The following is a 20,468-nucleotide window of genomic DNA, read 5'->3' as shown; positions in this document are numbered from 1 at the left end:
CTTTGTTTAAAAACCTCTAGGACTGTAATTGAATTCATATTTTTGGTACAGGCGGACTGAGGTTACTTTTACTGAGCTTTGGTTTGATCTGCTGCTTAAAATATTAAAGCATGAGTGGGGGTGAAAAGAAGTAAGCCTGACAAGAAAGAGAAGAACTATATGCACCATGGGAAAGAGACTTTTTCATCCCCTCCCGCCCTTTCATTGGGAAGAAGGGCGTTAGGAGTTAATAATTACTAAAAGGAAGGGAGCCAGAACCAAGCCTGCCTCATGTCATTTTCTCTGGTGTTTAGTGACATAAAGTGACCAGCTGACTTAAATCAGTTCTTCCCTTCCCATCAAAGGAGTTTAAAGCATGCTTCATCCATGAAGTTCTTGCGTTGTTGTTTTTTAAAAACTTACTAGTTTGCTTATGTGAACAGTCAGTGTTCTGATTTGATAAACTTTAAAATTCATTGTCCTCTGGAAGACAACATAGAATGGTTGCACTAGGTGCAAATGGATGTTTTCTTTAGAGCAGATGTAAGCCGATTGTGATCCACTGCTAGACTGATTTCCAGCGAACCACTAAGTGCCTGCTGGGATTCTTGCAAAGTGCACAGCGCTAGGCGACCTTGCTGCAATCAGCATAAGAGAGCCAACATGGTACAGTGTTTTGGAGCGGTGGACTCTAATCTGGAGAACTGGGTTTGATTCCCCACTCCTCCACATGAGCAGTGGATGCTAATCTGGTGAACTGGGTTGGTTTCCCCATTCCTACATATGAAGCCAGCTGGGTGTCCTTGGGCTAGTCACAGCTCTCTTAGAGCTCTCTCAGCCCGACCTGTTGTGGGGAGGGGAGGGGAAGGTGATTGTAAGCTGGTTTGATTCTTCTTTAAGAGGTATAGAAAGTCAGCATATAAAAACCAACTCTTCTTCTTCAAATTTAGTTTGCATGTAGCTCAGGAAGCAATCTGTAGGATCATACATGCCCTCCCTTCTGCCTTCTGCTCCCATGCACAGATTCCACCAGTGTATGTTATAATTCCACTTAAGATGAATGTGACTGTACTGAAATTCGTACAGCCATTATGGTGTAGTGGTTAGAGCACTGAACTAGGATCTGGGAGATCCCAGGTTTGAATTCCTATTCTGCCATGGAAACTCATTGAGTGGTGGGTTGTGACAAGTCATGGAATGCATGGTTTACAGTACTGAGCTCTATTGTGTAAATATCAGTCACTGTAAACCATGCATTCTATTACCTGTTTTGGAAATACAATAATACTTCTTGATAAACCAGTATAGTGTAGTAATTAGAGCATTGGACTAGGACGCAAGAGACCCAGATTCAAATCCCCACTACCATGGAAGTTCATAGGGTGACTTTGGGCCAGTCACTCTCTCTCAGCCTAACTTACCTTACAGGGTTGCTGTGGGGATAAAATCAAGGAGAGGAGATTGATGTAAGTTGCTTTGGGTCCCCATTTGGGAGAAAAGCAAGATATAAATTTCTAAATAAGAGGGAGGTTAAGAGTTCAGTTGTTTAGTGTTAGAACACATGCTTCACATGTGTAGGGTCTCAGACTAGGAAAGATCTCCGTCCTGGGGCCTTGAACAACCACTGCAAGTCAGGGTAGATGATAGTGGGCTGGATGGACTAACCATGGTCTGTCTCAGTATAAGACAGCTTCATGTAGACCAAGGACATAAACGTGCACAATCCCATGACTTAATCCCTTAAGGTTTTCTTGTGCGCTGGGACCGAGCTTTGCAAATAACTGATGTATAATTGGTGGGAAATATCACATTATAGGAAGGATTGGTTCTCTGCTTTAGTTGATGACATCAGTCATACTTGATTTACTTCCCTTTATGGTGCTTATAAACATGTATTTCATATATTAGTGGCTACTTGTGGTATCTGTTGTGTCAAATTCTTGTAGTCATATGATAAAGGCTGAATGCAAAATAATCCTTCCTGAGAGTCCATATAAAATTCTTGCCACAATACAGACACAGATGTGACAAAGGAGAAAGACACTGAAGGGCGAGCTTGAGTTCCTTTTGAAAATGGTTGTTTTAGATATTTTATGGAGAGATAAAAACCGTATTTATTGCTCTTTGCTTTTTAAAATGAGAGGTTTTAAAAAAGACAGTTTGTTCACCAGAAGCAACAAAAAGGCACTTTAATATTTCCTTCAGAAAATAGAATTTATAAATGAAAATGCCACTTAAGTGTTGGAAACATTGATGTAGAACCACTCTTGAGTTTAATATCTTAAGCCCAAGTACAGCTCCAAAGTGGTCTATGGTTCTGTTACAGCCTTAAGCTAGGGGCAGTTTATGGGAAACCATTTCAAGTGAGTCAGAAGCTTCATGTTTGTTTTAAGTACAATATTCATAAATTATTACAAACTGTACGTGGATGCAGGTGGGGATGCACAGCAAGGCTGTAGAGTAATATGAAGTTTCTTCAGTCTGAACTGTAGTCATCTACGTTGTGTACAAATTCATTTCCCCCCAACATGATCTTCTGCGTAATTTGCTGAGTGGTGAAAGTATGCAGTGTATTGGCCTACAGAAATGACAGGCAGACTTGGAAAGCACAGTCTGTCAAATCATAGGTCATTACCCTGGACCTCAAGTTTGGACAGAAACGTTGATGGATCCTGTTTCCCCTTGCTGCTTTTTCCATGGAACACGTAATACTTTCATATGCTTGCATAATAGAAAGAAAATACATTGGAAGGAAAAACAGTATTTTCCCTACGGCGCGTAATAGACATAACTGGAATAACAAATTTGGCTGATCATGGTTCTCTGCCATAATCTCTGTCCTGATGGGCAGATCTTCAGTCAATATCTACTCCAGTCTGGTCAGTGGCCTTCAAAAGTAACAGCACCTCCACTGGAAATTTGCCTAGTCCACATGGAGTTGCTGTTACACTTGACAACACTGTTTGGACAGCATCTGTTTCCTCTCCACCATCTTGTCCATGAGCGCTCCTGTTGCAGCTAGTTTGAAATACGAAAGTTATTTTCTCCCAGGCAGGTCTCAGTAAGTAAGGCTGTGGGTGAAGAGACAGTACTCTTGTTTGGAATGATTTGTTGCATAAACCATAAAATGTTTATTTAAATGTCTCTTTCTGACAACACTTTTTAAAACCTGAAAACCAGACATTAGTATTTAGTCTTTTTCCACCCACCTTTGTTTTTTTTTATCCAGTGCTATATGTGTGTCTCTAAGAAGACCCAACAAGAGATGGATTGACTCAATAAAGGAAGCCACGGCCTTCAGTTTGCAGGATCTGAGCAGGGCTGTCAAAGATAGGACATTTTGGAGGACTTTCATTCATAAGGTCGCCATGAGTCCGAAGCGACTTGACGGCACTTAACACACACAAGAATCTAATGACTCACAGGACCCCTCAAGCATAGTACTAAAAAGGTTGGAGCAGAAGCAGCAGGTACTAGTAGTTTACTGAGGACTTAAAAGATAAGCAAGATTAAGAGATTTCTCCTTCAAATCAAAAGAGCCTTTAAACTTCCAGAGAAATGAAAATTATTGATGAAAAATTGTATATTTGTCAATGACTGCTGGTTGCTTTAAGGATATATTTAGATATGTCATATTAGACAAAGACATTTCTTATAAGTATCAGAGGATTCAGTTTTTTAGAACCATGGGATTGCAGGTATATATTTCCTATGTATAGAAATAGTGGCAACAGCCATGACTAGTCTTGCTTAAAATTTATGCAGTCAAAAGTTGGAACCAGAATGTTCAACGACCAAGATCAGTAGTATACAACAGCAATGAATAAATTATATACAAAATGAAAAGCATGCATATTTGCAGCTTGGCTTTTCATGTCTTCTACAAGATATTAACTAATGTGTTGAAATGAATGGATTAGAAATACATGCTGGTTCCCAAACCCAGTTAATCAGAAGTTTGCAATTTAAGTAAATCCCATTTAAACTGTTTTCCAAATAATCCCGTTAATTTTGTGTGTGTGAATTAATCCATCTGAGTGTTAAAGGATTTGTGTGTGTGGTTTTACTACTAGTTAGCCTATTTAATTTAGTAAAAATTTAAATAATGGATTGGATACAGCCAGCTTTTTCACTGTCTCTTTCAGTTCTCCTTCTTCCTATAGCCCCTGTTCAACATGGCTTTTGAACATACATAGCCTTTTTTGGTACTCGACAGGAAACCTTCTCTTTTTCACTTGCAAAAAAGCTGTTTGGATCCAACCCAATATCCTGAGTGATCTAAGCCTTCTAAGATAGTAATTTTTTGTAGCTGAAATATGCCTTAAATTCTATGAACTTCTAAAACCCCTGTACTTAAATATCTTGAAAGTTAAAAGTAATGTGTTAAGTAAAAAAAAAAAGTTACCTGGCATTTCTCATTGTTGTACACAAGGAAGCAATAGCGACCAACTGTTTCTTTTCCCTCCTGGAAAACTTCTCAGTGCTGCTTAATTTCCCACTAAATAAGCATTTGGCGTAATCAGTATCAGGGTTCAAAATGATTGGTTGGCGTCATGGTTGCGTGCATCGCCTGGTGGATTTTTGTGGCTAGGGTGACACGTAATGCAAGCTCTATCCGATATGGCACATGAATACAGGGCAAAGTTTTACAACAGGGCTGCTTATTGCTTACTCTGTGAATTATGATTTTCAAACTGAAGCTTGTCATTTGTAGAGTGATAAGTAGTTATTTGAGCAAGGTGTTGGACTGGCACACTGAATGTACACTGTGGAGAGAACTTTCACCTTGGGGTGAAATGAGAAGAATACTTTTGGCATTCATAATCATATTGCTAAAACTTACAGGAGGGTTTCCAAGAGGAACTAAACTGGAACATACTTCAGTTTTGAGAAATATTGCAAAGATATAGACTACCACGTGTTTCTTAAAAGCCAAATAATGTGCAACTAATTTTAACAGCAATTTCCTGATCCGCTTTGGTTAGTAAATAAATCAGTGAAATCACATTTGTAGTTTTAACTATGCTACCAGAATAGGGTTTTTTTTATAAATTGCCTAATAGTTTTATTCATGAGGGGGGAGAGTTCAGTTCAGCATTTAGATAATAGAAAGTAGATTCCTTTGAAATGTGGGGTTGGAGGAGAGTGTTATGGATACTGTGAACTGCCAAAAAAACCAAATCAGTGGGTTATAGATCAAATCAAGCCTGATCTGACCCTAGAAGCTAAAATGACAAAACTGAGGCTATCATATTTTGGTCACATTATGAGAAGACAAGAGTCACTAGAGAAAACAATCATGTTGGGAAAAGTTGAGGGCGGCAGGAAAAGAGGAAGACCCAACAAGAGATGGATTGACTCAATAAAGGAAGCCACAGCCCTCAGTTTGCAAGACCTGAGCAAGGCTGTCAAAGATAGGACATTTTGGAGGACATTGATTCATAGGGTCGCCATGAGTCGGAAGCGACTTGACGGCACTTAGCGCGCGCGCACACACACACACAATAGATTTTTCAGGTGATAATTATAATTAAATGATGGAAGTCTCCTGAAATATCTTTTGTGCCATTTTCAGAAACCAGCTTTTAGTCCATACAAGAGCAAATTCTGAAAATCCAGTAGTGAAAGTGTTGAAGATATGGAAACAAGTCAAAAGGGGCGGGGGGGGGGCAGTAGGGTCTTAAGCATAGTTGCTTTTAGACTAATTGTAAAAGTTGTAAACAAGTGTACAAAAGTTACTAGGCCATAACATTTGTTTTATCGAACCACATAAATATGCTGGTCATTTGTAGCTTAAACCTATCTTTTAAAAGGTAGCAATTTTCCTGCCTAGTTGCCTGGAAGAAATTCTTAATTGTCATAGGCAATTTTTTATTTACAAGCCTGCATATAAAACCAAAGGTGTCCACCAGCTGTAGTTTCTTCTGTTGGAAGACTATTAATAATGAGCACATCCTATGGCCAAACTTGCTGTAACTCCCAGTGTGTGTGTGTGTGTGTGTGTTTTTTCCTTGCTAGCTTTCAACCATTGACTTAATAGTAGAGTAAAGTAGATAATTATCTAATCTTAGCATAACGTGTGCTGAATTGCTGTTGGCCTTCGGGTTTCTCAGGGAATCTGATAGTGACTTGGTATCATTGTCACGTATCTATTTATCTGTGTTGCTGAAGTCCAGCATTTAGCGAGTCAGCCACCTTTGCCTGTTGCAGCAGAGCCAAAATGTGGTCTTGTGGCACCTAAGATTTTTTATTAAAGCTTTCCTGCACTTCATCAGATGCGGTATGTTGGGCCAGTGTATCTCTTAATAAAAGCTAGGCTCGAATGCCTCTTCTCACAATGATCACGTAGTGGCAGATAAAACACAGTGGCAGAACCGCGCTCCCCCCCCCAGGGTAAGAATCACAAGATTGCAAAGCAAACCGAGATCCTTTTGCATTGGGATAGGAAGCTGCAGTCCCCTTCCCAGGCTTTCATCTACGAGCCTGAAACCTAGGGCTTCTGTGAAAGCTTTGAGAGTGGCACAGATCTGGGAACTGCCATCTTCAGAAAAAGGCTTTCTATCACAAGGCTTGAAAAGGCACCTCAGGATTTGGCAAAGCCTCCACATTAAAATAACAACTGCTGTGTGGATGCAGTTAAGGGTACCTTATAATGGAAAATCAGACCAGTTCCTCTGTTGGCCCTCTCAACTTTGCCCGTGCAAACTCTTGCCGCTAATTAAACAGCTCTAGTCAATATTTCTGCAGAAAGAAACTGTGAATTGTATCCTATACTGCAAATGAAATGAATTTGCTGAAGGGGTTTTGCCACCTTCTAAATCTCCTCTCCTCTCGAATGTCAGAATATTTCTTAAGGGGCATTACTTTACTACTTTCCAGTCCTCTGGAACAGGCAGATTATAGTGGCACTGTTGCATGCTTCTGTTAGAATACTCTTTGGGTACGCTCAGGTTTGTGCTATTGTGACCCGGTGTCCAGTTTTTCACATTAGTTAGCCCTAAGAACTTCGTCTCTCATCGCATCTAGTTGACTCACAGTAAAATTCTAAACTGAATTACACCCTTCTAAGTCCACTGAAGTCAGTGGGTTTAGAAAGGTTTAACTCTGTTTGGATTGAACTGTCAGTTCTTCTGATTAATGGAAAGCCAACTGCATGACATCATAGCCCTCCATGGAGTTCTTCCTCTTCCAGATTCTTCCATATTTAGTGGTAGGAGAGTAAGGGAGGGGTATGTTGTAACCTTGACCTCCTCAAGCTGTGAGGAAAGGTGGGGTGTAAATTTTTTTAATAAAACCTCGTAAGGCTTTGTGTAAAGAATTTCTAAAGCTTGGTATGAAGAGTTTCTAAGGCAGTTTCAATGAACTGTTCAGGCTGAGAATGTCAAGAGGTGTTAAACTGAGTTGATTTTAGAATGTGTTGTCAAAAGTCATAAATCAAGCAGCATATGAAAACATCAAAATGTTACACTAGGTATAAATGTCAAAACAAACAGCAACAACAAAAAAGGTTTTAGCAGCAAGTATTGTAATGAACCAGCTGTTACTTTTCCATCACCATCTGCTGTCATCTTTACTTTGTTCTTGTTACAGTTGGGTAGAACTTGCCTGACTTCTTTGTCCTCTTCCATGCCAAGTACATGAATGGGGCCAAATGTGGGACATTAGTGTAGAAATCCACAGGGCTAACACAGACAAAAGAAGTTTGAATAATTCTGATATTATTCACATTGGTTTTCAGAGGTCTACTTTTGAGGCAGTGTAAGGGTTTTGCAATTAACATCTGCGAATTTTAGGCAGGTTTCATTACTTTGTTTCTTGTATGGTTTGTTGTTTGCAGTCCAACTCTGTTGCATTGTTGGTATGTGTTATGCCGTTAGCGTATTGGCCTCTAATTTCATAATCCAGTTTTATCCACTGCCGTACATTTTATACTGTTGCGTTGTTTTAATTCTCTAATCCCCTTTGTGTCTCAGTGAAAAAGGAGTACTTTAAATAAGTAAGTAAATAAATATTGGGCCATTTTTATTTACATGATACATTCACATTTAAAACTTGGACTGAGTGATGTTGAAGAAGAGATAATAGTAATCTCCTGACCTGTTGAAAACCGTTTAATTTCATTCACAGGAAAAGTATTGAGAATGTGATTAAAATAGTGGAGCAGCATGGCAGCGATGCCTGGTGGACTCTTCCTATTGAGCAGCTTCTTCCCAGTGAGGCTTTGGCAAAGGTAATTTTGGGGTCGTTCTGTGAAGACCAGGTCTGTCCACAGAGTCGCTCATGTTAATTTTGACCCTGAATTCACTATTTTGATTCAAGTCCCATCTGTAGCGGTTGGCTGGGGTAATTGAGCAGAAGGCCAAGGTAGCTGGATCTGAGCTAGCCTAGGGTAACTACACCAGCAACCATCACCTTGTGAAAGGGATGTCAGTAAGCTGGCCAAAGCAATCTATATAAAATGGGCATGGCAAACTGGATGATCCCATTCTGCCTCTTTCTTTAGGAATGAACCAAAAGATTATTCTGTAGCTGATTCTTTGTGAATTTAAATGTAAAGAACATAAGGGATAAAAATGGAAGAACGTAGATCTGTGTACATAATCTAACTTGCGGAGAATTCTGTTGATTTTCCTTTTTGACATCCTTCTACCTATTTCTGAATCAGGTTGGTGCCCATAATGTCCAAGATTATGTACCAGGGCAGGATGTTCTCGATATCTGGTTTGACAGTGGAACATCCTGGGCTCATGTTTTAGAAGGTAAGTTCTAAATTGGTTGTGTCTTGAATCATGCCATGGGTCATTGTAGCTACCTGAGCTTGCAACATTAGTCTCTAGGCATGAGATAGGTTAAGCTGATAAGTGACTCCTTTGCAACATAAATCTCATGGAGTGCAAGTGTGAAAGGTTACAATGTGGTTCATTGTTACCCATCCACTTCCTGCAGCAGTTTCCTGAGACCTCAGAAGACTCCTGCTGGATATGTCAGATGTTAAGTAAAGATCTGCGTAGTTCAGGAAGCTGTAGTAGGAAAAGGGAAATGTTAAATTATCCTCCCCTTTCATCAGTTGTGTTCCTCTGTCAGTGGTGAGTCTCCCAGACCATGTATTTGTTGTTGTTGTTGTTCATACAAATCTCACACCTCCAGCATTAGTATTTGGGGGGCCTTGGGTGGAGCTACTGGGGAATGGAGAGAGCAAGAAAAAAAGAATTGCATCTAAGTGTATCCATCTGCTCATATTCTATATTATCTAAGGCCATGATTTTTTTTTTAAATACAACTTAATGACAGCCTTAAAGGATTAGATATTCTCAGAATGTATAGATATCATCACATTTTATGTTCAGAATATCTTGCAGAGTTGGCGAAATTTTGTGTGTTGCATATTTCTCCTCCTTCAGGCAACAAAATTAACATGTACCTTAAGTACAGATTGACTTCTTACAGATAGTAGGTTCCTTGTAGATTAGGTCACTCATTTGTCAAGTAGGTCACTGTGTCTGCAGTTGTGTGCTTCAAGTATGAAAGTTTTTGAATATTTGTGGAAGTAGCTTCAGTGCAATGGTGGAAAAGCAACCCATTGTCTACAGTGGTGTCCAGAATAGTGAAAGAGAACTTCTATGAGTAGGACTCTTGTCCAGGGCATCAAGTGCTTTTGAACTTTAAACCTGGAATACACAAACCTCTGATAGCGATCTGTTACAATTGTAAAGCATATTGGCCCAGGGGTTTTATTTCCTGGCAACACAGAGAAGCAATGGTATCATCAGCAAACAGTGGGTTTATCTAAGGGTTCTTTGCACCCTGTCATGAAACTGTTCAGTTAAACGATAATGAATTTTGCAGAGCTGATTTGCAGTTGTAAAATTGGTACAGAATTCATTAATAAAGTTTCACTTCTGTCTGTTCTTTTTGAAAGAAAGGTTTTTACCATCAGAGTTCATAATCGCATGGTGTTGCGTTGGTGCTGTATTTTCTCTTCCTCGTGTGTATTTTGAGTGCACACTGATCCAGGAGTTATGTACCCCCTGCTTAAAATGCATGCCATCTGTGGCCAAGTTGGGAAATGCTTTCTAGTCCATAAACATGTTCCATGTTTACAATTTCTCTACTTCCTTTGAAGTTGTAAGCAGTTGCAGAGTGGTGGTGAATTGTTATCTGTCCACATGGCTGCAGTGGTCATTTGAGAAGCTTACGTGGCTTTAGCCTGTCTTAAAAATTGTCAGGCCTCATTTAAAAAAGGATATGGAGAGAACGGAGCGGGTGCAGAGGAGAGTGATGAGGATGATCAGAGGCCTGGAGACCAAGACCTCTGAGGAAAGGCTGAGGGAGTTGGGAATGTTTAGTCTGGAGAAGGGGAGGTTGAAGGGGGACATGATTGCTCTCTTAAAGTATTTGAAGGGCTGTCATTTAGAGGAGGGCAGGGAGCTATTCCTGTTGGCAGCAGAGGATAGGACTAGCAATAATGGGTTTAAATTGTGGGAGGAAAGGTACCGACTAGATATCAGGAGAAAAAAATTACAGTAAGAATTGTTCGACAGTGGAACCAGCTACCTAGGGAGGTGGTGAGCTCCCCTTCACTGTCAGTCTTTAAGCAGAGGCTGGACAATCACTTGTCAGGGATGCTCTAGGCTAATCCTGCATTGAGCAGGGGGTTAGACTAGATGGCCTGAATGAACACATGAATCTGCCTTTTTCTGAATCATGCTTGTATCCCAGGTTCCTTATGCAAAATGACTTGCCAAGCCTGTACTTAAAGATGTGCGAAGATGGGGCACCAGGCAACCACTGCGGCCAAATTGTTTGGTCCAAGCTCCAAAATGTGTCTCTTGCCAGAACTCCAGCCTTCAGCAGCATAATTCCCCTGGGAGCTTTTCTTCTAATGTTTAACTAAACGAATGGGATTGTTTTATAACAAGCCTATCTTGCTTGAGCTTATGTGCTGACAGGGCATTTTCCGGGAAAGGCCTGGATAATTGTGGTTGCCATTAAAGTACAGTGTGCTTAATCTGTAGGTTAAAGTCCTTTATGATCAAAGATACTGAACTCAAAATGAAGAATGATTATTAAGTCCTAAAGCCCTTTGCCCTCTGAACTGTAAATAATAACCATAATTAAAGCTTCCTAGCCCCCTTTTCAAGCGTGTGAAACACAAGCTGCTAGAATATATGCTGGATGGGAGGAGGGACAGGAAAGGGGCAGAGCTGTCTGCATCCAATGTGTATACAACTGGAATGAATTCTTCTCCCTTTGCAATAAATTAAGACGAATAGAGTGCATTTTCTGCAATCTCAGAGGGTGTTTGAACAGTTGGGAGCTGATAATTGAGCAAGAATTGACTTTCAGACAGACAATGAATTTTACATTTGACGGAGCAATTTAATTGTATTCAGTTTTATGTGCTTTGTGATTGCCTAAGAGATGTGTGTGTTTTTTTGTATCAGACTCAGACAGCATTCATATGTCACATTTGTACCCAGAAGTAAAACCAGGCCATGCCTCAACCTGGCATCCTTGCAGTGCTCTCATGGGCACTCAGCCTTCTTCCCCCATCCCCTTATTTCTTGCATGGAGAATCCCAGTGAGGAACTCAGCCTTGGATCCTGTACTTTCCTTCCTCTTGCAAAGTGCAGTCCTCCATTGTGGAGTGTACACCTCTAGTTCTAGATGCTTTCTGTTCATACAAGACACAGCATCTTGCATGAGAACCATAGCATCAGAGTTGGAAGGGACCACCAGGGTCATCTAGTCCAACCCCCTTTACAATGCAGGAAATTCACAACTGCATCCCCCCACACCCCGGTGACCCCTATTCCATGCCCAGAAGATGGCAACAAAGCCCTCCAGGATTCCTGGTCAATCTGGCCTGGAGGAAAATTGCTTCCGGACCTCAAAATGGCAATCGGCATTTCCCTGGGCATGTAAGAAAGGGTCACGAGAGCCAAGCAGTGACGCAACCCTTCCTGCCCTCCCTCTCATGATCTGCCTGAGTTCTCAGAATCAGCATTGCTGACAGATGGCATCTAGCCTCCGCTTAAAAACCTCCAAAAAAGAGAGCCAACCATTTCCAGAGGAAGCCTGTTCCACTGAGGAATTGCTCTAACTGTCAGGAAGTTCTTCTTAATGTATAACCGGAAACTCTTTTGATTCAATTTTTGTTGTTTCTGGTCTGAACTTCTGGTCTGAACTTCTGGGGCAACTGGTCTGAACTTCTGGGGCAACAGAAAAAAGAAAGCACCAAAATGCTGGAGAAGCACACTTTGCAATGGAGGACTCTGCCATGCTAATGGAAAGGGATAGGATCCAAGCCTAGTGGTTACCAAGAGGTACAAATGTAGGTGCCTTGGCTAATCAGAGTTAGCCCCCCTCCCTGAAATTCTAGGCCAGAGTTTTTAATCCAGTTAAAGGATTTTTGCTTTTTAATTGAAAGCTTGGGGTTCTCAGGTGCCCCTCTCCAATCCATATCTCTGCTGGAGGTCTCTTGTGCACACTGAGCGGTCATGTGCAAGGTCTGCACGTTCCCTTCAGTGTCGGGGCAGATCCATAACACGAATGGATCCACAAATGCAGCTGCTTCTGCCTGAGGTGAAGTGGTAAGATCTTGCAGAAAACCTAGCTATGTGTGTAGGACCTTCTCTGAGGGAGCAGCCAGATGTTGGTACTCACTCTCCCGTTTTATTCGACAATCTGGCAATATTTCAATGGCAACTAAAGTTGGTTTTGGTTGACAATGGTTTCCTTTACGTTTCTCTAAATGAATTATTGTTCCTTTGTGTTTCATTATTTTTAATTTTTGTTGCTTGTATACTGTCAGCCTCTTTAGAGATCTGCATTGACGGAAGGAGGGATAGACATTTTAAAATAATAAATGTTGAATCTCACAGCCATGCATGGGGCACAAACACCATCATCTTGGTTGCCTCTTCTATTTATTTAATATTGAGTTGAAGAACAAATTTCATGTATTCAAATTCATTTTGACAAGTGATGCTTCACATTAACAATTATTGGGGAGCTTTGTTGAAAATGCCACATTCATTATAGAATGTAGTTGGTCACATTTGGAAACCATTGTACTTGTTACAGTTGGATGTAAATATAATTTAACGTTTAGTAAACAGAGGCTTGTTTAAATGGGCTTGTAAAAGGAGTGACTGGACACTGTGTTTTAAAAAGAAAAAATCCCGTTCCCTCATCTTCATAGGACGCATGGGTCGCTTGTTCAATGCCACCTAAATCCTAAACACTTTTAAGAAAAGGTATATTCCTTTAAAATAGTAAGAAATGTCATGTATGATGTATGTTGAGATCATTATAGCAAATAGATTCTATAAATTTTGCTGAACTTTGATATTGGGGCTTTAAAAAAAATCAGAACTGAAGCTAAAGGACAAGAAGCTGCCAGCATCCAACTAGCAATGTAAAGATCCTGTTTTAAAATGCCCTGCTTCTGTGTGTCTTCAGATGTAGGTGAAAGGGCTGATCTATACCTGGAAGGAAAAGACCAGCTGGGAGGTTGGTTTCAGTCTTCTCTCTTGACGAGCGTGGCGACCCGAAAAAAGGCACCTTACAAGTAAGTCGGTGTTTCTGGAGCAGAACATTAATGGGAAGCGATTGACCTTGGGCAGCAACAGCAGTAGGCACTGTTTACTGGATCCGTTATGAAAAATTGCATTGTCCGGAGGTCTTTGTTTTAGGGCCCTTCTGGTTCATGGATTTACTCTTGGTGAAAAAGGAGAGAAGATGTCAAAATCGATTGGAAACGTCGTCGACCCAGACGTGGTTATTAATGGAGGCAACGTAAGTCATTACATGGCTGCATTCCCAGTCTGAAAATATAGTCCACTAGTCCCTGAAATATGGCACTGAGAGGTGCCCCAAGTGTCAGCTTGTTACCACTCATTACAGCCTCAAAGGCTGCTTCTCCGTTCAGCCTACCCCTGTTCATCACTGACCGAAGGACTGACAGAAAGGCTAATTAAATTCCTATTCGTCGCCTTTTCAGGTTTAGTAATCTGTGACGAGATGTTGATGCTAATAGTGACAAGATGTTGGTTTTAATAGTGAAGTTATCTTCCTGATCCAAGCAGCCCTAGAGGAAGCAAAGTGGCCGGGTGAAGCACTTGGCCACACTCGAGCGATATAGCTTTCCTAATTCAAGACATGTGGGATACTAGCATTCTGCGAGGGGATTTTTGGACACACCCTGCCAAGAAAATTACCCGCCGAACCTTGTTGAATTGAGTGGTGCCTGGGGAAGAGTGCTCCTGTTTGCCGTTCGGGATTATTCATGAGAATGCCCAAAAAATCCTTTCTGAGAAACACTGAGTTATTAACTGCTCCCCACAACAGCGAAACCTGAATTTGATCAGTCATCTGTATACATGACCTACTATACAGTGGTAGTGGTCCTTTAGGGAATTTCCCTCTCCCTGAGAATTCCAGTTTGCTTCCTACTTTAAAGAAAAGGGTAAGTCCTTTTTATCCTGGCATTGCAAAATAAATAAAATAGCATCCAACACCTATGTGAATAACTTGTGAAAGATATAGGAGACAGTGGGTTGGATCCTATGAGTGTTTCACTTGCAGAGGTGGATGTTTCCCCTTGCAGTCACACACACCCCTCCCACCAAAGCCAATGCTGGAGGTCGGGGAGCCTCATTGATAGATGACATGGCAGGCTGCAGTAAGCAAGGGGAATTGGATGAAATCTCCCACCTCCCTCCTGCGTGAACAGTAAACTGAAATGAGCTAGAAAGTCACAGCTATGATTGCCTTTTCTGTACAGTACTGATGTTCATGCTGCTTGTGACCACAGTACCCTCCCCCCCGGCCATCATAAAAATAGAGAATGTTTTATGGCTCCTTTTACTTGGTTATCAGTGCCTGCTTTATTGGGTGGATGGTTTCCAGGCTTGATGGCTTTATGCTCCACTGGAGCTCAGCTTGAATCTTTTGCTCAGTGGGCTGATACTTGTACGCCTGTCCTCCCTGTCCAGACATGGGTGTGTGTGTCAAACTAGATGTAGTAAAGGGAGGGGGGTCAAACTAGATGTGGTGGCATCCTGATGGTAGCCTTGAGGATGCCATCACATCTGGTTTGGCCCTTAGATTCTGATGTATATTAAGGAAATCATTCATGCAGACCCTGCAGGTCAACAGACATCGAAACCACCAAGCATGTATTGTTTAGCTGTTCATTCTACCATGAAGAAGAGTTGGTTTTGATATGCCGACTCTACCACTTAAAGGAGACTCAAACCGGTTTACAATCACCTTCCCTTCCCCTCCCCACAACAGACACCCTGTGAGGTGAGTGAGGCTGAGAGTGTGACTTGCTTAAGGTCACCAAGCTGGCTTTGTGTGTAGGAGTGGGGAAACAAATCCAGTTCACCAGATTAGCCTCCACCACTCATGTGGAGGAGTGGGGAATCAAACCCGGTTCTCCAGATCAGACTCCACCGCTCCAAACCACCGCTCTTAACCCCTACACCACGCTGGCTCCCGTATTAGATTCATTGCTCCCCTAATCAGTGAATTCCCCGATAAGCCAGTAGAATTCCTGACTAAGAGGCTCCTGATGGGTGAAACTCCACACTTTTCACTCCCAACTGCCAAATTCTGTGTCATTGCAATTAAAATTTGCAAAAATAGAGTGGAAAAAAATTACTAAACCGGGCTATACTTTTAGAAATATTAAGTTGTTAAGTTAAATCTTGTGATTTGTTTTAATATCCTACATTTTAACATCATTAGTCTTTTATCTAATTTTTTATTTATACTAGTTTTACGGTTTTATTAAGTCAGATAATTTTATGTGTTAACTTTTGGCTGGCTGAACAGACTGTATCAATAAATATACATACCAGGGATGGGGAACTTCAGGCCCGGGGGCCGTATGTGGCCCCTGAGGACATTTTTTGTGGCCCTCAGGAGCTCCGGGGCCCTGCCACGGAGGGGCAAGGCAGGGCAGCCCTCCCTTAGGGTGTTCCTGGGACCATGACTTGCAGAGGCGCTGCGGCGCCCTTTGGACCTCCTCTCACCGACTGACAGCTGTTGGTCGGCGAGAGGAGGAGGAAGGACGCTTCCCCCAAGGCTGCCCCCTATAGCTGCAGCATGCAGGAACACCAGGGCACTCTGTAAGCCCCTCTCGCTGCCTGTCGGCTGTTGAGCAGCGAGGGGGGGGGGAAGAGGCCCACGGCTCCCAGTGGCAGAGCATGTGCGCAGGAGCCGATCGGGCTTCGGGGGCTTTTTGTGGACTCTGTGGGGGGGAGGGCATGGAGCCTGGGGCCAGGTTGTTTGGGGCCGGTGTGTGTGTGTGTGTGTGGGGGGGGAAGGCTTTTCTCTCTCCCTCTCTTTCTGTCTCTTTCTTTGTCTGTCTCGGTCATTTTCTTTTTTCCCCTCTTTCCATTTCTTTCTCCCTCTCTCCCTTTTCCTCTTTCTCTGTTTTCCTTCCTTCCTCTCTTCCTCCCTTGCTGATAGACCGCGTGCTGCGCCCCCCTGGCGCCTCGTTTGCTCGGGCCCACCGCTGGCTACCCTCCCGCCTGGGGGGGAGGACCGGGGGAGCGGGGGCACCCTCCAGGCCTTCTCTGCGTGGCCTCCCCTGGGGTTGCCAACCTCCAAGTGGTGGCCAGAGACCTGGCAAATCTAGCCTCTCCCTCCCACACCGGGAGATCTACACCTGGAATGGCCCCCGAATGATGTTATAAATGTGCAAATGGCCCTTGGCAGGAAAAAGGTTCCCCACCCCTGATATATACCGTATATACTGGCGTATAAGCCGAGTTTTTCAGCCCAAAAAAAGGGCTGAAAAAGCCGAACTCGGCTTATACGCGGGTCAATACGGTAGAGGGGGGAGGAGGGGGGGAACTTACCGCCGCCATCGCCGTCGGGCCCTCGCGGCTTCCTCCGGCCAGCAGCAGCCTGCAGGGGCCTCCTGCAGGCCCGGGAAGGCCGCACTGCTGCTGCCGGGACCGCACGGCTTCCTGCGGCCGGCAGCGGCCTGCAGGGGCAGGAAGGCCGCGCCACCGCCGCCGCCGATTCGCCGCCTCTCCCGGTGAGTAGGGGGTCAGGGGCTCTTCCCCCTCCCCCCCTTGGATGGCACTGGGGTCGGGGTGGGTTGGGAGGGCCCGGGAGGGCGGCGGGAGGGCGACCTGGGGCAGGGGTGAGATCATCCCTGCGCTCTAAAATGGCGGCCGCCATTTTAGAGCGCAGCATTACCGGTAAAGGGAATTTCTTATTGACCCTCGGCTTATACGCGGGTCAATAAGAAATTCCCTTTTCTGGCCTCAAATTTGGGGGGGTCGGCTTATACCCGAGTATATACTCATTCATGCAAGTGTTTGTGGGAGGTGGAAAAAATCTTAAATTTAGGGGCTTACAGTTGCTACCAAATTACCTTCTTCCCTCACTGTTCACTGGCTTACATAAGCCTGTGCATTTTACTGTTGGTCATCTGTAGTCCCATTTGGAGTGCAGGAGGTGGCAGGGAGTTCCAGAGAAACAATCAAAGCAGGCAAAAAGAAACAATTCCAAGGAGCTTTTAGGAGCCTTGTTCTGTTTTGGATTGTTGAGATGCATTTGAACTGATGCGTCATTGTTGTGCACTAAATATCAGGATTCTCTTTGAAACTGCTTAATTGCAGATAAAAACTACATCTGATACACTTGATGGTTGTGCTTTTCTTTTGGCGCTTGCATCCATTAGGCATAATGAGGAAGAGTTCATGGGTTGAATTCAGTGGTTGTTTTCTGCTGGTAAGTTATTTCTCCCAACAGAAGGGGGAGGTGGCACTTGCTTAATTCCCCCCCCTTCTGCTGCAGATCACCTCTAATGAGAGCCAGTGTGGTGTGGTGGTTAAGAGCAGCGGACTCTAATCAAACCATGTTTGATTCCCCACTCCTCCACATGAACAGCAGACTCTAATCTGGAGAACCGGGTTGGTTTCTCCACTCCTCTACATGAAGCCTGCTGGGTGACCTTGGGCTAGTCACAGTTCTGCCTGAACTCTCAGCTCCGCCTACCTCACAAGGTCTCTGTTGTGGGGAGGGGAAGGGAAGGTGATTGTAAGCCGGCTTGATTCTCCTTTTGGTTGCCTTCTTGTATTCCAAGATTCTCCTTAAAAGGGAGAGAAAGTTGGCACATAAAAACCAACTTTTCTTCTTCTGTTCCTGAGCGTCCCAAGAGCACCATTTTGAGAAGCCCAATGAATTGCAGCAGGGTGGGGGTGGGGAATCAGCAAAAACCACCCAGCTTTTTCACTGGCAGAAGTGACAACGCCAGCCAGAAAGCAGCAACCTTTGGATTCAGCCCCGTGTCATTGTCTCATAAGTTGAAATGTATGAATATACATTACTAAGTTGACTGGAGGATCTGTTCAGGATGTCTCACTCAGCAGGGGGAGTTCTTTTATTGAAGCTCACCTTGCAAAGCAATTGTTTGAAATAATGATCAAACGGGAGGAGTCTGGCAGCAGCTCATGCTGAAAGAAAATTGGTAGATTATAAACAACAGCATTTTTTTTCTGGAGCCTTGAGGACTCTGTCCTGTACCAAAAGAAAGAATGTGTTGACTTGTTGCAAGCCTGCAGTTCTTACTGCAAGCAAGGCTGTTAACCTCGCAGTGTATAATCCTGCTGAACCGTTGTGATGGGTTTTTTTGGGGGGGGGGTGTTTAGAGTTTTGCCCTTTCCCCTTTCTTGAAACTGAATGATAAAACAGTGTGAGAGGACCAAAGAGCCTATTAAAATATCAAATACTGAACAGTAAAACTACCATTGGAATTGTTCTTAAAATGCTTCAGAAGGCTTCTTGGCCTTTGAGTCCTCAAACTTCAGTAACTGGGGAGGAGTTCCTGAGCAAGCCATTCACTGTGGTGCTGTCATACAGCTGTGGTGTAGGGATGACTGGTTACATTTCTTTCCCCACTTTATTTGCATCGGTGCTATTTCAGACAGTTTCTGCCTCATTGAGGGAGGGGTACCCTACTAGACTACTGCACATACATGCATGGTAGGAGTTTTTTTCTCTCTCCCAGTACAGTAATTTGGGAGATAGAGGGGGGAAATCCACCAAACCCTGACACATATGAGCACTAGTTCATATATAGTTAATATGTAGCACAGCGTCCACTCTCCTGTTTGGAGACTGGATGTAATCACATTAGTGTGGTTTCAGACAAAATCTTTTCACATACACCACTGTTGGTACACCTTGAGAAGTGTTTCCATTGTAAAATAAAAAAATGAGGTTTAAAAGTAAATGAATGAGAACTTCTTCAGAAGCCAAGGCTTGAAGGCTGCTTAAAGTTGTTGTTGACTAGTAATGGCCACTGAAGGCCTTTGTTTCTTAAAGCTTCTTCTATCACTTTGGGTGGGTTTAACACCCATCTGTGTTCTTTAAATATTTCAGATCTTTCTGCAAATCTTGAGCATTTTTCAGGTTTGTAGAAAAGTCTGTCTTGTCTGTCCATGGCTCTAATCTCTGAGTTTGAGTATCCACAATGGAGCCATGTTTAGGATTAGATATACTTATGATGTACTTGAGGGAATGCACTCATTGCCAACATAAGAGACAACTTAAAAGTCTGTTGTTCTGAGGATTTTGTAGTACTTGTCATGTTCTTCATTGGGTAGTTTTACAGCATTAAAATTGTCACATCTCATCACTACACAGGACCACAGCACAAACCCTCCATATGGTGCTGATACTCTACGCTGGTGGGTGGCTGAGTCAAATGTTTTTACGGAAGTACTGATTGGACCAGCAGTGCTTAACTCTGCACGAGATGATATCAACAAGGTAGGAAGCAAAACTGAACGATGATGCCTCTTGACTAGAAGCCATTCCAGAATGAAAATGTTAGCTTGGCATTTGGAGTGCGTAACTAGAAAGAATGTATTCAAGCCTTTACTATTTAAAAAGTTTTTTTCCCTTGAATAATACACTAGTGCATGCCTGGCTCGTATAACTTGGTGTCAAGGGATAACCAAATCTTTTCTAGCATGTTTTGCCTTCAACCGTTTGTTCATGCCATCTTTTATCGGTTTGCTAAATTTCTGCTTAGTGGTTCTTACTGGGACTTCTGAAAGTGCAACACAAGGCTGCTGTCAGAGTGCCTCAACATGACCTTCTTTTCCCTCTCTCTTAGCATCTGAAGCTGTTCATTGTGTGATTTCATCATGCTGAATGTTGCCATTCTGCTACTTTCAGGGCAGGGAAACTATTAGTATAATGACATTGCATCATCTATGGAGCTGATAATAGCCCTTCAGGGGAAAACGAGGGAGGGGGCTGTTTCTTTGGGCACCAGCCTCCGTGCTTGCCTTAACATCTAGTTTCAGCTTGAGCTCTGGGTACCAGCCAAAGCAGTCAGCCTTCATATTTGATGCTCTAATGCAGGGCTTCTTAAACTTTTTCCACTCACTACCTCTTTTTGCCCGAGAAATTTTTACGCAACCCCAGGTATATAGGTATATATAATAGGTATA

The 20,468-nt window shown here is 42.9% G+C and overlaps 1 protein-coding gene across 1 annotated transcript in view; it reads left to right on the top strand.

The window, feature by feature from the left end:
- The window catches only part of IARS2 (isoleucyl-tRNA synthetase 2, mitochondrial), a 41,800-nt gene that overhangs the window by 15,491 nt on the left and 5,841 nt on the right, over positions 1 to 20,468 (top strand). Inside the window, exons 13-17 of the mRNA XM_056852828.1 lie at positions 8,107 to 8,209; positions 8,645 to 8,738; positions 13,444 to 13,552; positions 13,677 to 13,779; positions 19,654 to 19,779. Coding sequence (XP_056708806.1) covers positions 8,107 to 8,209; positions 8,645 to 8,738; positions 13,444 to 13,552; positions 13,677 to 13,779; positions 19,654 to 19,779 — 535 coding nt within the window. The remainder of the gene's footprint in view (positions 1 to 8,106; positions 8,210 to 8,644; positions 8,739 to 13,443; positions 13,553 to 13,676; positions 13,780 to 19,653; positions 19,780 to 20,468) is intronic.

Source organism: Euleptes europaea, chromosome 7 (genome assembly GCF_029931775.1).
Source record: "Euleptes europaea isolate rEulEur1 chromosome 7, rEulEur1.hap1, whole genome shotgun sequence".
Lineage (NCBI taxonomy): Eukaryota > Metazoa > Chordata > Lepidosauria > Squamata > Sphaerodactylidae > Euleptes > Euleptes europaea.
The sequence above is the reverse complement of the archived record's forward strand: the minus strand, read 5'-3'. Positions and strand labels throughout refer to the sequence as shown.